The following is a 17,337-nucleotide window of genomic DNA, read 5'->3' as shown; positions in this document are numbered from 1 at the left end:
CAGTCAGTCATTCCACCAGCCCTATGGCTCAGTGAGTCAGTCAGTCAGTCATTCCACCAGCACTATGGCTCAGTGAGTCAGTGAGTCAGTCAGTCAGTCATTCCACCAGCCCTATGGCTCAGTGAGTCAGTCAGTCAGTCATTCCACCAGCCCTATGGCTCAGTGAGTCAGTCAGTCAGTCATTCCACCAGCCCTATGGCTCAGTGAGTCAGTCAGTCAGTCATTCCACCAGCCCTATGGCTCAGTGAGTCAGTGAGTCAGTCAGTCAGTCATTCCACCAGCCCTATGGCTCAGTGAGTCAGTGAGTCAGTCAGTCAGTCAGTCCACCAGCCCTATGGCTCAGTGAGTCAGTCAGTCAGTCAGTCCACCAGCCCTATGGCACAGTGAGTCAGTCAGTCAGTCATTCCACCAGCCCTATGGCTCAGTGAGTCAGTCAGTCAGTCAGTCAGTCAGTCAGTCAGTCAGTCATTCCACCAGCCCTATGGCTCAGTGAGTCAGTCAGTCAGTCATTCCACCAGCCCTATGGCTCAGTGAGTCAGTCAGTCAGTCAGTCAGTCAGTCACTCCACCAGCCCTATGGCTCAGTGAGTCAGTCAGTCAGCCAGTCAGTCATTCCACCAGCCCTATGGCTCAGTGAGTCAGTGAGTCAGTCAGTCAGTCAGTCATTCCACCAGCCCTATGGCTCAGTGAGTCAGTGAGTCAGCCAGTCAGTCATTCCACCAGCCCTATGGCTCAGTGAGTCAGTGAGTCAGCCAGTCAGTCATTCCACCAGCCCTATGGCTCAGTGAGTCAGTGAGTCAGTCAGTCAGTCATTCCACCAGCCCTATGGCTCAGTGAGTCAGTGAGTCAGTCAGTCAGTCAGTCAGTCATTCCACCAGCCCTATGGCTCAGTGAGTCAGTCAGTCAGTCAGTCAGTCAGTCAGTCAGTCAGTCAGTCAGTCAGTCAGTCAGTCAGTCATTCCACCAGCCCTATGGCTCAGTGAGTCAGTCAGTCAGTCAGTCAGTCAGTCAGTCAGTCAGTCAGTCAGTCAGTCAGTCATTCCACCAGCCCTATGGCTCAGCGTCAGCTCATTTTGAGGTCCACAGAGAATGTTGATACATAGCAGAGGCTTTTCAAGCACCATAATGTGATTCACATTTTTCGAAACCTTGGTGCTCATTAATATTCAGGAACTGACATTGTTATGACCTTGTCCATTACGTCACCTGTTCCTAAAGTTACATTCTGACACCTGCCTTTGCATAATCACCCACCATGAGAACACTGCTTATTAAATACCATCTTGCTTCATTCGAGGAACACACTAAATTTACACTGCTAAATGTTTATATTAGAGGCATATTTCAGCACATTTTAGTGACTCTCAAACTGCCCTTTATTACATCCAAAGCTACAGAATGTTCTATAACATTGAGAGAAATATGACATGTCTGAGTAAGGATAAGTGTGATTTGGATGGAGGAAGCACAGCCAGTCATGACTAATGTGGTAGACGTGTGATATTCATCTCCTCTGATACCTTTTACAATCCCAAATGTGCTCTTTAAATGCCATGTTCAATTCCTTCAGTAATGGACAGGCCTGTGAGGGAGAGAGAGTAGGGGTCTGGACCAGCCCCTAGTCCAGGGCTGACACAGGGATGGATGGTGGAGTGTGGTACAGTACTGAGGGTCTGGGTAGGGTGAAGTGGAGGGAACAAAGGGTGGGGGAGGACTATATTTAGACAGCTCCTCTGTGATGGGTGGGCTCAGTGGTGAAAAGTGTCTGTCTGGCTGACTGAGTGAATGCAGTCTGTGAAGGAGATGTATGTGGCGGTTGGTACTTCTCCCTCGTAGACCCAGCTGGCTCTGACATGAGTAGCCTACATCACTGGTGTACCTCTGAGTTGTGGGTTTGTTTGTGTCTGTGTTTGTGTCTGTGTGCATTTGCGTATGTATGCTTGAGCCTGTGAATATTCACGTGTGTACACACAAAAGTGTGCCTATGGATGTGTGAATGTATGTCCACTGAGAGTCAAGGTTGGGATTGACAACTTGAGGGGGGTGAAGAGGTGGGGATGTTAGCTGCGTTAGGTACAGTAGTTAGTGGCATACCTCAGCCGTCCGTCCTGGGCCGCAGCTCCTCCAGGGATGATCTTGGTGATGAAGATGCTGGGGTCATCACCAACATGAGGGTTATCTGTCCCCCCAGCTATACTGAAGCCCAGGCCTGAGTTACCCTGAACACACACCATAATGTACACTATCAAACCTGGTGACTATTACAGACCAAACTGTACTAGATGACATACATTTTAATGTGGCTGTCCCTGATTGGTTGTGGGATGATGATATTAAGGCTTTCACACCATGTTGGCACCATTCCAGTAATCTGTTGAAAAGACACTCACTCTTTCCAGTGTAATCTCTTCATACTCAATTTCCCCCTCTGTCCCGTTGACCTGCGAGGAAGACACAGTGCCAGCACACTTTCAGTGAGTGATTATAAAGTCTATGAGGAGAAAAACAAATCAAATCAAATTGTATTGGTCACATACACATGTTTAACGGATGTTAGCGAGAGTGTAGCAAAATGCTTGTGGTTCTAGTTCCAACAGGGCAGTAATATCTAACGAGTCATCTAACAATTCTCCAACAACTACCTAATACACACAAATCTAAAGGAGTGAATGAGAATATATATATATATGTATATGGATGAGTGATGGCCGAGCGGCATAGGCAAGGTGTAGTAGATGGTATACAATACAGTATATAGAGTACATGTGATATGAGTATTGTAAGATATGTAAACACTATTAAAGTGCCATTATTTAACATATGGGATGAGGATTGTGAAGGATGATGACCAATCAACCAGTGCTCTGCTGTAAATAACGCAGTACAGTGGGAGTATGATCCTTACGTAGGGGGAGCCGTCAAGTGTGTCAGTGTTCACCATCACTGGAGGAGAATTTCCCTGGGGAGAGGGAGAGAGAGAGGGAGAGAGAGAGAGAGAGAGAGAGAGAGAGAGAGAGAGAGAGAGAGAGAGAGAGAGAGAGAGAGAGAGAGAGAGAGAGAGAGAGAGAGAGAGAGAGAGAGAGAGAGAGAGAGAGGGAGAGGGAGAGGGAGAGGGAGAGAGGAGAGAGAGGGAGAGAGAGAGGGAGAGAGAGAGAGAGAGAGATGGAGAGAGAGAGAGAGAGAGAGAGAGAGAGAGAGAGAGAGAGAGAGAGAGAGAGAGAGAGAGAGAGAGAGAGAGAGAGAGAGAGAGAGAGAGAGAGAGAGAGAGAGAGAGAGAGAGAGAGAGGGGGGAGGGAGAGGGAGAGGGAGAGAGGGAGAGGGAGAGAGAGAGAGAGAGAGAGAGAGAGAGGGAGAGGGAGAGGGGGAGGGAGAGGGAGAGAGGGAGAGGGAGAGAGAGAGAGAGAGAGAGAGAGAGAGAGAGAGAGAGAGAGAGAGAGAGAGAGAGAGAGAGAGAGAGAGAGAGAGAGAGAGAGAGAGAGAGAGAGAGGGAGAGGAGAGAGAGAGAGGAAGAGAGAGGAGAGAGAGCGAGGGAGATAGAGAGAGAGAGAGTGAGGGAGAGAGTGAAGGTAAGGGAGAGAGAGAGAGGAGAGAAAATGTTAGCCCACACGTGCACCCACTGCACACACACACACACACACACACACACACACACACACACACACACACACACACACACACACACACACACACACACACACACACACACACACACACACACACACACACAGAATATTTAGGGCCATGGCGTGGCATATACAATATTTTTTTTTAGAGCCCAATGATGATGACAACACCAAAAACAGTCCATGTGACATGTCCTGCCTGACACACACTGACTGCTCCATCTCCTAGCCACAAGGCAGCAGCCACAAGATCCCAGCCACAAGACCCCAGCCACAAAATCCCAGCCACAATGCCCCAGCCACAAAGCCCCAGCCACAAGGCCCCAGCCACAAGACCCCAGCAACAAATCCCAGCCACAAGACCCCAGCCACAAGGCCCCAGCCACAAGACCCCAGCAACAAGACCCCAGCCACAAGGCCCCAGCCACAAGGCCCCCGCCACAAGGCCCCAGCCACAAGACCCCAGCCACAAGGCCCCAGCCACAAGGCCCCCGCCACAAGGCCCCAGCCACAAGGCCCCAGCCACAAGACCCCAGCCACAAGGTCCCCGCCACAAGGCCCCCGCCACAAGGCCCTGACATTGCATCTCTTTCCTATGAGTCAACGTTATCTAGCAAAGCCCTGGGTCAGTGTCACATTGGCAACATTCTGTGACATGCTTCTCTGAATACATTCAGGGTTTGTAGTCATTTCATAACACCCTCATGAAAGGCAACATCGAGGCGACATCTAACAGAGATGCCAGCTTTCAAGGCAATCAGTGTGGTTCCTCTCGCTCCGAGTTCTACAAGGCCTCCGGATGCATGTTGTGTCACTGATGACCTGTGAGAAGAGCAGAGCAGACCAGACCAGACCAGACCAGACCAGAGCAGACCAGACCAGAGCAGAGCAGACCAGAGCAGAGCAGACCAGAGCAGAGCAGACCAGAGCAGACCAGAGCAGAGAAGAGCAGAGCAGAGAAGAGCAGAGCAGAGCAGACCAGACCAGAGCAGAGCAGAGCAGAGCAGAGCAGAGCAGACCAGAACAGAGCAGAGCAGAGCAGAGCAGAGCAGACCAGACCAGAACAGAGCAGAGCAGAGCAGAGCAGACCAGAACAGAGCAGAGCAGAGCAGAGCAGAGCAGAGCAGAGCAGAGCAGACCAGAACAGAGCAGACCAGAGCAGAGCAGAGCAGACCAGACCAGAGCAGAGCAGACCAGAGCAGAGCAGAGCAGAACAGAGCAGACCAGAACAGAGCAGACCAGAACAGAGCAGACCAGAACAGAGCAGACCAGAACAGAGCAGACCAGAACAGAGCAGACCAGACCAGAGCAGAGCAGACCAGACCAGAGCAGAGCAGACCAGAGCAGAGCAGACCAGAACAGAGCAAAGCAGACCAGAGCAGAGCAGACCAGAGCAGAGCAGAGCAGAGCAGACCAGACCAGACCAGACCAGAGCAGACCAGAGCAGAGCAGACCAGAGCAGAGCAGACCAGAGCAGACCAGAGCAGAGCAGACCAGAGCAGAGCAGACCAGAGCAGACCAGAGCAGAGCAGACCAGAGCAGACCAGAGCAGAGCAGACCAGAGCAGAGCAGAGCAGACCAGACCAGACCAGAACAGAGCAGACCAGACCAGAGCAGAGCAGAGCAGACCAGAGCAGAGCAGACCAGAACAGAGCAAAGCAGACCAGAGCAGAGCAGACCAGAGCAGAGCAGAGCAGAGCAGACCAGACCAGACCAGACCAGACCAGACCAGAGCAGACCAGACCAGAGCAGAGCAGAGCAAACCAGAGCAGAGCAGACCAGAGCAGAGCAGACCAGAGCAGACCAGAGCAGAGCAGACCAGAGCAGACCAGAGCAGAGCAGACCAGAGCAGACCAGAGCAGAGCAGACCAGAGCAGAGCAGACCAGACCAGAGCAGAGCAGAGCAGACCAGAGCAGAGCAGACCAGAGCAGACCAGAGCAGAGCAGAGCAGACCAGAGCAGAGCAGAGCAGAGCAGACCAGAGCAGAGCAGAGCAGACCAGAGCAGAGCAGAGCAGAGCAGACCAGAGCAGAGCAGACCAGAGCAGAGCAGACCAGAGCCCATCTGAAAGCTGAGACCAATGGGCAGGACATCTATTTTCAGCAGACTTGGTGTCATTAATCAGGGAGATGGTAATTTTGTCATTTTACATTTTTTATTTAACCTTTATTTAACCAGGTAGGCCAGTTGAGAACAAGTTCTCATTTACAACTGCGACCTGGCCAAGATAAAGCAAAGCAGTTCGACACATACACCAACACAACAATTGACAAGACAACAAGTCAATGACATGCCAGGTCTATTGGCATTAGGATGGTTTAGGCTCGTCCTATACAGTGACAGAGACTCCATCTCTCTATATCTCGGTCTCTCTCTTTCTCTCTTTTGAACTCCCTTCATCCCTTTCAGCCCTCTCCCCTCACTGCTTCTCTCTCCAAAATAATGACTGTAGCACCTCCCCATCTGATGTCAGAAGAGGGGGTGCAGCATGCTGTTCTCCTTAGAGAATACTCTGCCATCTCTCTCTCTCTCTGTTATTTTGTCCCTCCCTGATTAGCATGAGGGAGACCACCAAAGTGCATCCAAAGTGCTTACAGAGCAACAACAGCAGCAGCAGCATGACACCAGCCTGCCGACCTTCACACAACCGACAGCCCACAGAGAGATACACAGACACTCTCTCTCACACACACACAACCCCCGCACACAGACAATCACACTGTTCCAATGGGTCCCAGATATATCGCATATCTCGATAATTCCATCTCCATCCCTTAAATTCGGACTCTATCCAAACATTCCTCTTTCTCCATGCTGCTATTACAGCACATACTGCATCTACTGAAATGTCACCTGTTCTCGCTGTACAGACCGTTTGTATTCATTCTCTGGAGGTTTGGCCCACTCCATCCCTCGCTCCTGTACTGACCGCCGCTACCATGGCTACAGAATAAAGTAGCATCAGCCACTGGAGCCTCTGAGGCTCGGAGGAAAGCTTGTCTCCATGGTAACCTGGATGTTCATTCCGATGGCCTAAAGCTCTAGCTATATGGCATAGAACATCATAGCAAAAACAACAGGAGAGTAGAAATCCTTCCCACTACGTCTATTACATAATCTGAAGCATCAACGGATCAATCCGATCTTAACTCTTGACACTGACAGCTCCATTTGGGCAGTACATTGAAACTGTCAGGCATTTCATGTACAGTTCTCTGTACTTTACAGAAATATTCCTATGGGATTCCTTTAGGATTAGCATTATTAGAAGGAACTGCTTGGAAGGGCTTATTGCTTCCTATGCTGTAACTATGGGGTGAGATACAGTAGTATGCTATGATGCAGAGAATACGCAATGCAATCATGAAAAGACAGAGGGAGAGAGGCACCTGAGATCAGATCAGGAAATATGCTCACTATCTGTGTCATCTTACTGTCGCCATTTAGGAGATGCTCTTGTCCAGAGTGACTTACACAAGCAATTAGGGGTAATTGCCTTGCTCAAGAACACATTGACAGATTTTTCACCTAGTTGGCTTGGGGATTCAGACCAGCGACCTTTCGGTTACTGGTCCAACACTCTTAACTGCTAGGCTACCTGCTGCTCTACATCTCTAGTCTAGAGTAGAAGTCTTCCTTCCATCTCCATTTAGTGCGTGGTCATCTATCTGTATGGTGCTGAGGCATTAAGCAGAGACACACAGTTTTACTAACGGAGCAGAGGACGCCTGAGGGATGATGTCATCTTCACCTGGACATAAGCCAGAAACCCCATTTAAATTCCTTATTGGCTACTGTACCACACTCATTCTGTCCTCTCTCTATTTCTCTCTCTCTCTCTCTCTCTCTCTCTCTCTCTCTCTCTCTCTCTCTCTCTCTCTCTCTCTCTCTCTCTCTCTCTCTCTCTCTCTCTCTCTCTCTCTCTCTCTCTCTCTCTCTCTCTCTCTCTCTCTCTCTCTCTCTCTCTCTCTCTCTCTCTCTCTCTCTCTCTCTCTCTCTCTCTCTCTCTCTCTCTCTCTCTCTCTCTCTCTCTCTCTCTCTTCATTCACTTACCTAAAGACAGAACATCTGTCCCAACATAAAACTTTAACTTATCTCTGCAGCCCCCCTCCTTCCCCTCCTCCCCCTCCCTCCCATACGCCCAAACAGACTCATTAATGCAGCTTGTTAGGCTCTTAATTAATTGCTGTTGGAAAGAGAGAGAGGCGACAGAGAGAGGAAAGAGAGAGAAAGGAAACAAAGAGAGAGGAACAGAGAGAGAGGAGAAAGAGGAGACGGAGAGAGGAGAGAGAGGAGACAGAGGAGGGAGAGAGAGGAGAGAGAGGAGACATAGAGAGGAGAGAGAGGAGGGAGAGAGAGAAGAGAGAGAGAGAGAGAGAGGATAGAGAGAGAGGAGAGAGAGAGAGGTGACAGAGAGAGGAGAGAGAGAGAGAGAGGAGAGAGAGAGAAAGAAGAGACAAAGAGAGGAGAGAGGAGAGAGAGACAGAGAGACAGGGAGAGGATAGAGAAAGGAGAGAGAGAGGATAGAGAGAGGAGAGAGAGCGAGGATAGAGAGAGGAGATAGAAAGGAGAGAGAGGGATAGAAACAGAGAGAGGGGGGGAGAGAGAGTAAACAAAGAGGAGAGAGAGAGAGGAGAGAGAGAGAGAGGAAAGAGAGAGAGAGGAGAGAGAGAGAGGAAAGAGAGAGAGAGGAAACAGAGGAGGGAGAGAGAGGAAAGAGAGAGAGGAGAAAGAAGGAGAGAAGAGAGAGGAGAGAGAGGGACAGAAACAGAGAGAGAGAGAGAGAGAGAGAGGAAAGAGGTAGAGGAATGAGACAGAGAAGAGAGAGAGAGAGGAATGCGAGAGAGGAAGGAGACAGAGAGAAGAGGGGAGAGAGAGGGACAGAAATAGAGAGAGAAATAGAGAGAGAGAGAGAGAGAGAGAGAGAGAGAGAGAGAGAGAGAGAGAGAGAGAGAGAGAGAGAGAGAGAGAGAGAGAGAGAGAGAGAGAGTATAGGAGAGAGAGAGAGAGAGAGAGAGAGAGAGAGAGAGAGAGAGAGAGAGAGAGAGAGTATAGGGAGAGGAGAGAGAGAGGATAGGGAGAGGAGAGAGAGAGGAGAGATATAGAGAGAGGAGAGAGGAGAGAGAGAGACATGGGAGAGGATAGAGAAAGGAGAGAGAGGGGATAGAGAGAGGAGAGAGAGCGAGGATAGAGAGAGGAGAGAGAAAGGAGAGAGAGGGATAGAAACAGAGAGAGAGAGAGCGGAGAGAGAGTAAACAAAGAGGAGAGAGAGAGAGAGGAGAGAGAGAGGAAAGAGAGAGAGAGGAGAGAGAGAGAGGAAAGAGAGAGAGAGGAAACAGAGAGGAGAGAGAGATAGGAGAGAGAGAGGAGAAAGAAGGAGAGAAGAGAGAGGAGAGAAAGGGAAAGAAACACAGAGAGAGAGAGAGAGAGGAAAGAGGTAGAGGAATGAGACAGAGAAGAGAGAGAGAGAGGAATGCGACAGAGGAAGGAGACAGAGAGAAGAGAGAGGAGAGAGAGGGACAGAAAAGAGAGAGAGAGAGAGAGAGAGAGAGAGAGAGAGAGAGAGAGAGAGAGAGAGAGAGAGAGAGAGAGAGAGAGAGAGAGGGGGGGGGGCAGCAATGACAATAACCAGTAAGGCTCATATCCCGTAGCAGTCAGATATATTGAGAACATATTGGAGTGTAGGTGTTATAGAGCCTCTCCCTTATCTCTGTTCCAGGTTCACAACCTCAAAACCGAGCCGCTAAACCACTCAAAACCTGCATTACTTATAATTCTAGCAGTAAATTGCAGGCCACACAAACTATAAGCTAAAGACCACTCACATGCAGTACTAAGTTACTCTATAGGCTAATCAAACCATTTGGACAGATCTGGGCCGGATTTAAAAAAATACTTTATAACTCAAAAAGGATCTGTATTCCTACTGCAGGGATTTCATCCCAGGGTCGGCCTACATCTCTCCTCCTGCCTTGAGTCTGTGTCACCTTCTGTTACTGTATGGCTGCACAGAGCCGCTAACGCCTTTAACTGGGCCAAACACGTCCAGCTACTATCTGACGTGTCAAAAGTATCCTATATATCCAGGCTGAGGAACATACCTTGTGCAGTTAGTACTCAACCCCTAATACACACAGTCCTCCTACAGGGGTTTGATAGGAGACTCCCTAGCTGTTCTTTGTCAGGAAGTGGGAGGCTGGATTTAGGGAATTTAACAGTCGCCCACATATATTTTTACTCCACCTACTCTCCCATTGTCTTTCTTTTCCAGACCGCCCCCAAACCTTCACTGTTAAACTTTTTATTTTTATTTTTTTTAAATCAATTTTACTCTTTTTCTCCCCAATTTCGTGGTATCCAATTGTTTTAGTAGCTACTATCTTGTCTCATCGCTACAACTCCTGTACGGGCTCGGGAGAGACGAAGGTTGAAAGTCATGCGTCCTCCGATACACAACCCAACCAAGCAGCACTGCTTCTTAACACAGCGCGCATCCAACCCGGAAGCCAGCCGCACCAATGTGTCGGAGGAAACACCGTGCACCTGGCGACCTGGTTAGCGTGCACTGCGCCCGGCCCGCCACAGGAGTCACTGGTGCGCGATGAGACAAGGACATCCCTAGGGGCCAACCCCTCCCTAAGCCTCCCCCTAGGCCAATTGTGCGTCGCCCCACGGACCTCCCAGTCCTGTCATCCCTTGTCCAATATCAAACTCCTGATATACCCTGTCATCCCTTGTCCTGTCAACTCCTGAATCTTGACCTTTAGCCATGAACTGGAACCTCTGAATCAAAAGCTCACAGCCCAGAATACTGATCCTGACACTAATTCTTAAATGAACATCTTACTTATGCAGTCATTTAAACCCAAGCTTTATCCCCAACCCTGATCACCACTGTTCTCTAACAGTCAAACGTTTCACTTCCTGTTTTCCCCATAGGAGAGCATGCTGAGATCCAATCCAGCACACTCCACTGTCCAGCACTCTGTAGGCTGACAGGGTTCAAACAAGAAGCAGTAATCACCAGAGGACAAGGGGTGAAGGCAAAACCACGAACCCACCGAGACTGGGAGCCCTGAGAGATGAAGGAGAGCCTCGCCCCACAGAGAGGACTGAGAGGACAGATAAGGGGTTGGAGGAGTGCGATGTGATTGCTTGATTTCTGCTTGATTTCTAGACTCACAATACCCTGGGGCCATTACAAAGAAGAGAGAAGAGAGATAGACAGAGAAAGAGAGACAGAAAGTCAGAACAAGAGAGAGAAAAGATAGATAGAGAGGAAAAAAAGAGAGAAAAAGAGAGATTTAGAGAGAAAGAGAGTTTGAGAGAGATAAACAGAGCGATTGAGTGAATATATGTGTTTTGTTCGTTTGTATATCTGATTGAGCGGATGTGTGTGTTTGCAAGGCTACATTTTGCTCTGTGTATTGTTGACGTATACACCTGCTATAGAGTAGGAGGAGGAAGTGTGGAGTCAGTGTGGAGCCAGTGTGCAGGTTTAGGTGATGATGTGAAAGACAGTGTTACGTCAATCAGTCTGCTGCAGAGGCAAAGGTTAAAGGTAGTTCACTGGCAAACAGCTAAAAATAACCCCACATGCTCACTACCTCCCTAGAGTTGAAATGTTTTAACATCAAATTAGAGCCAGGCGTCAGTCAGAGAGTGCTGAAATATGAATACACAGCTAGCCTAAATATGCTGACCAGCAGGCTTTTACCAGGCCTCAACAGGGGAGCAGAGAAGAGAGACAGCAAGGGGAACAGTGGAGAGAATGAAAAAGAGACAGAGAGAGGGAGAGGGAGAAAGACAGCAGAGGAGAGAGAGAGTGAGAGAGAGAGAGAGAGAGACAGAGAGAGGGAGAAAGACAGCAGAGGAGAGAGAGAGTGAGAGAGAGAGAGAGAGAGAGAGACAGAGAGAGGGAGAGGGAGAAAGACAGCAGAGGAGAGAGAGAGTGAGAGAGAACTTGGAGGAAAGGTAGAATCAACGGAGCGATCGACGTCTGCTACCCTTTAAACAAAACATTCCTTTTATTTCTGCTCTGTCTCTCCACAGATTGATCATCGCTCACTTGAGGATCAGGATGCACTAGAGAGCATGTCTATACTTGCAGGGGAGACTAGAATGCTCCCTTCTAAAATCCTAGAAATACAGTTGAAGTCAGAAGTTTACATACACCTTATAAAAATACATTTTAACTCAGTTTTTCCACAATTCCTGACATTTAATCCTAGCGAAAATTCCATCTTAGGTCAGTTACGATCACCACTTTATTTTAAGAATGTGAAATGTCAGAATAATATTAAGAGAGAACAATTTATTTCAGCTTTTATTTCTTTCATCACATTCCCAGTGTGGCAGAAGTTTACATACACTCAATTAGTATTTGTTAGCATTGCCTTTAAATTGTTTAACTTGGGTCCACCCCTTTCGGGTAGCCTTCCACAAGCTTCCCACAATAAGTTGGCCCATTCCTCCTGACAGAGCTTGTGTAACTGAGTCAGGTTTATAGGCCTCCTTGTTCGCACACGCTTCTTCAGTTCTGCCCATACATTCTCTATAGGATTGAGGTCAGGGCATTGTGATGGCCCCTTCAATACCTTGACTTTGTTGTCCTTAAGCCATTTTGCCACAACTTTGGAAGTATGCTTGGGGTCATTGTCCATTTGGAAGACCCATTTGCGACCAAGCTTTAGTAACTTCCTGTCTGATGTCTTCAGATGTTTCTTCAATATATCCACATCATTGTCCTCCCTCATGATGCCATCTATTTTGTGAAGTGCACCAGTCCCTCCTGCAGCAAAGCTCCCCCACAACATGATGCTGCCACCCCCGTACTTCACGGTTGGGATGGTGTTCTTTGGCTTGCAAGCCTCCCTCTTTTCCTCCAAACATAACGATGGTCATTTTGGCCAAACAGTTCTATTTTTGTTTCATTAGACCAGAGGACATCTCTCCAAAAAGTACGATCTTTGTCCCCATGTGCAGTTACAAACCGTAGTCTGGCTTTTTATGGCGGTTTTGGAGCAGTGGCTTCTTCCTTGCTGAGCGGCTTTTCAAGTTATGTCGATATATGACTTGTTTTACTGTGGATATAGATAAGTTTGTACCTGTTTACTCCAGTATCTTCACAAGGTCCTTTGCTGTTGTTCTGGGATTGATTTGCACTTTTCGAACCAACGTATGTTCATCTCTAGGAGACAAGTCTCCTTTCTGAGTGGTATGACGGCTGCGTGGTCCCATGGTGTTTATACTTGCGTACTATTGTTTGCACAGATGAACATGGTACCTTCAGGCATTTGGAAATTGCACCAAAGGATGAACCAGTCTTGTGGAAGTTTTGGCTGATTTCTTTTGATTTTCCCATTATCTCAAGCAAAGAGGCACTGAGTTTGAAGGTAGGCCTAGAAATACATCCACAGGTACACCTCCAATTGACTCAAATGATGTCAATTAGCCTATCAGAAGCTTCTAAAGCCATGACATCATTTTCGGGAATGTTCCAAGCTGTTTAAAGGCACAGTCAACTTACTGTATGTAAACTTCTGGCCCACTGGAATTGTGATCCAGTGAATTATAAGTGAAATCATTTGTCTGTAAACAATTGTTGGAAAAATGACTTGTGTCATGCACAAAGTAGATGTCCTAACTGACTTGCCAAAACTATAGTTTGTTAACAAGAAATTGGCGGAGTGGTTGGAAAACAAGTTTGAATGACTCCAACCTAAGTGTTTGTAACTTTCTACTTCAACTGTATGTTGTTTAATGCACAACCCCAACCCAGCAGTGGGAAAAGGATATTTATAACTAAATTAGGGAACAATGCTGTTATGTCAGCGGATATTGAAAATGAAAATGTATCACTTCAAATGATAATGATCTTACAGGCTAACTCGGGTAATACCTCTGGTCTCTGTCGGAGGTTTCATTAACTAGTTGTCTGTTGTAGCTGTGGTATAAGCAATGTGGCTCTACATAAGCCAACAGCTAAGCAGTGTCATAATAATGTGCTCCAATACCCTCAACGATTTATCAAGCAAACAGAACGCAACTTATCTAATGGCTTCAGTCAGTCAAGACAAAATGAATCACAATTAACCTAAAAGTGATGCCAACACGCTCCACTTACCCACACAAACCCGCACAACCCTTCTCACTCACCGACACAAACCCACTCAAACCTTCTCTCTCACCTACACAAACCCACTCACTCACTTACACAAACCTACACACACACACACCCACTCACTCACTTACACAAACCCACACAAACCCACTTACTCACTTACACAAACCCACACAAACCCACTTACTCACTTACACAAACCCTCACTATCTCTCCCAACATCAATCACAACCGTCAATTATGTTCAGTGCTTCATATGGAATACCATTCATATTGCAATATAAACACGAGTATCAACAGTCAGATGTTTCCATTGGAGTGCTATAATCTTCCAGAACAGCACTGATTATGCAGTCAGTCAGGCAACTAGAGATTGGTTTCTATTTCTGGAGTTGCTGTGTCTAAATGTGTACTCTGTTTAAGGGGGAAAATCAGGGTAAACAGATGCTGAGAGAGAGAGAGCGAGAACGAGAGCGAAAAGAGAGAGAGAGAGAGAGAGAGAGAGAAAGAGAGAGAGAGCGAGAACGAGAGAGAAAGAGAGAGAGAAAGAGAGAGAGAGAGAGAGAAAGAGAGAGAGAATGAACAATAGCAGTAGAGACAGGAACAGAAGAGGCAAGTACACTCCAGACTGGCCCTGACCTGAGGGCAGCACAGCTCTGCCCAAAGAAGGACAGGAGGAGAGGAAGGTGGGGGGATGAGAGAGGGTGAGATAGATGTGGGGGGAAGGGAGGGAATGGCAGCAGATCCACACAGGTGTGTGCATGTTTGCGTGTGTGTGTGTGTGTGTGTGTGTGTGCGTGCGTGCGTGCAATGGGGATGTTACAGGGGTTCATTTTGACGGGACATCATTCACACACCGTTATTTATGAAAGCCCCTTATGCACTTCCACAGAAAAGAAATACGGTGTGTAAATGGCTGTGTGTGTGTGTGTGTGTGTGTGTGTGTGTGTGTGTGTGTGTGTGTGTGTGTGTGTGTGTGTGTGTGTGTGTGTGTGTGTGTGTGTGTGTGTGTGTGTGTGTGTGTGTGTGTGTGTGTGTGTGTGTGTGTTTGAGAGAGAGGGAGGGAGAGATAAGGGCCAGCTACACATTATTGCACACTGAAACGGTAAATGACACATGCGTAGCATCACATAGAAGGGACTCAGAGGATATTGAGAACATGCGTAGCATCACATAGAAGGGACTCAGAGGATATTGAGAACATGCGTAGCATCACATAGAAGGGACTCAGAGGATATTGAGAACATGCGTAGCATCACATAGAAGGGACTCAGAGGATATTGAGAACATGCGTAGCATCACATAGAAGGCACTCAGAGGATATTGAGAACATGCGTAGCATCACATAGAAGGGACTCAGAGGATATTGAGAACATGCGTAGCATCACATAGAAGGGACTCAGAGGATATTGAGAACATGCGTAGCATCACATAGAAGGGACTCAGAGGATATTGAGAACATGCGTAGCATCACATAGAAGGGACTCAGAGGATATTGAGAACATGCGTAGCATCACATAGAAGGGACTCAGAGGATATTGAGAACATGCGTAGCATCACATAGAAGGGACTCAGAGGATATTGAGAACATGCGTAGCATCACATAGAAGGGACTCAGAGGATATTGAGAACATGCGTAGCATCACATAGAAGGGACTCAGAGGATATTGAGAACATGCGTAGCATCACATAGAAGGGACTCAGAGGATATTGAGAACATGCGTAGCATCACATAGAAGGGACTCAGAGGATATTGAGAACATGCGTAGCATCACATAGAAGGGACTCAGAGGATATTGAGAACATGCGTAGCATCACATAGAAGGGACTCAGAGGATATTGAGAACTGCAACTGTATTGGGAAAGTATTCTGACCCCTTCACCTTTTCCACACTTTGTTACATTACAGCCTTATTCTAAAGTTGATTAAATCGTTTTCCCCTCATCAATCTACACACAATACCGCATTATGACAAAGCAAAAAATAGTTTTTGCAAATGTATTCAAATCAAAAAAAGTATTCAGACCCTTTACTCAGTACTTTGTTAAAGCACCTTTGGCAGCGAGGGACTGTGAGAACTACAGAGACTATATACTCCCTGAAATACCAGCATACACTGACACAGTGTAGACAGAGGAGCTACAGAGGAGGTCATGTTCACATGATTGGGACACAGGGTCTGTGATTCACACATATTTCTCAGGAACCAAATGTGTGGCAACAAATATCCTCGTTCCGGAAATCCAAGCTTCATGTCGGCGAGTGCCGATATTAGCAAATGTATTAAGAAAAACGACATTCCTGTCACCATAAGAGAAACCATCCATGCTATTAGTCCCATGAGTTCACTGAGTTGAGAAAAGTCTCACTCAACAAATTTTGCCTCTTATTTCTCCTTATCTTTTCCCATTCTGGGCAGAGAGTTGAAAACCCTAATGAAACTGGTTACAAAGTATGACAAAGTATGCTTTAGATGAGAGCCAGACTCCAAGTGTCAGACCAGACATGGACCAAACTAAGTATTATGAGTACATAAAGCAGTTTAAGTATGATTCTTCAGAATACACCTTCACTCAAGGTGCAGAAAAGATGTAAATGGATGTCTATGTTAAACATGACAAAAAAGCCAATATATTTCCCTAGTAAATGATCACAAATCTTTTGATCATTTTCACACAATTTCATACACCATTTAACCACAGAAACCTAATAGCAATATGACATAGCTGGATCTGACTGTCATCAGAGGAGTCAGTCAACCACTATGTTCACTTGGTTCCTACCATGATATGGTGCGGATGCTTCTTGGCTTTCCGGACGTTGTCGATGAATCGCCGACCCATTTTTTTGGCATACCACACCGAGATGAACATCCTGCCTGAGTGCTGAGCACTGAGCCGCCGTGTGGAACCTAACAAACACTGTTCACCTTCAATGGACGAGCCGGGTGAGTGGGTGGCAGAGAGAAAGAGAGGGGATGCGCTGAAGGGGCGTTACCTCTCCAAAAAATGTGACAAATGCATAAACACTTATGATATCAAAGATGATATCAAGGCAGTCTCTGCCACATGCCTTCATTATTAGGAGTATCCGTATAGCCGGGGAATATCTCAATATAAGTTAAATATGCTTTTTAAAATAACCCCATAGGCCTACTAAACATGAACATTCAACTCATGCAAAACAATCAAAAGCCAAAAATCTCAACAATACCGCTGATATCAAGCATTGGGCGAGGCACGCAGATGGCTTTACATTCCAAACCAGATGTTTTTTTTAAATCCGGGGGTGCCGAAATCACGGTCTGGGAACCAAAATAACTTGGGAGAGGCTGAGTAGAGTTTGGACTCCGTCGAAAGCGTTCCTTCCTCCCTCTGCTGTGTAATCAGTCCCTCTGCTGTGTGATCAGTCCCTCTGCTGTGTGAAGTCCCTCCTGTGTAATGTGTGGAGTCGTTCGTTTGAGGAAGACGGCAGCGTGAGTGGAATTGTAGCCTACCTGCCTGTCTAATAATTAGCCTACGTCTCAAATATCAAAAATAGTGCTATTTGGAACAGCTGTCAATTGAAATATGGACCCAAAATGAATAGCAC

At 47.2% G+C, this 17,337-nt stretch overlaps 1 protein-coding gene across 2 annotated transcripts in view; it reads right to left on the bottom strand.

Moving 5' to 3' along the window:
• LOC124007399 (disks large homolog 4) overlaps nt 1-16,613 on the bottom strand; it is a 38,494-nt gene extending 21,881 nt beyond the window's left edge. For both annotated transcript variants that reach the window (XM_046317914.1, XM_046317915.1), the window contains exons 1-4: nt 16,530-16,613; nt 2,905-2,958; nt 2,390-2,440; nt 2,094-2,218 (exon numbers count right to left, since the gene is read on the bottom strand). In XM_046317914.1, the coding sequence (XP_046173870.1) occupies nt 2,094-2,218; nt 2,390-2,440; nt 2,905-2,958; nt 16,530-16,589 (290 nt within the window). In that variant the 5' untranslated portion in view covers nt 16,590-16,613. The remainder of the gene's footprint in view (nt 1-2,093; nt 2,219-2,389; nt 2,441-2,904; nt 2,959-16,529) is intronic.
• Nucleotides 16,614-17,337: the final 724 nt, after the last annotated feature.

This window comes from Oncorhynchus gorbuscha, linkage group LG20 (assembly GCF_021184085.1).
Source record: "Oncorhynchus gorbuscha isolate QuinsamMale2020 ecotype Even-year linkage group LG20, OgorEven_v1.0, whole genome shotgun sequence".
Classification (NCBI taxonomy): Eukaryota; Metazoa; Chordata; class Actinopteri; order Salmoniformes; family Salmonidae; genus Oncorhynchus; species Oncorhynchus gorbuscha.
This window is presented reverse-complemented; position numbering and strand designations above follow the sequence as displayed.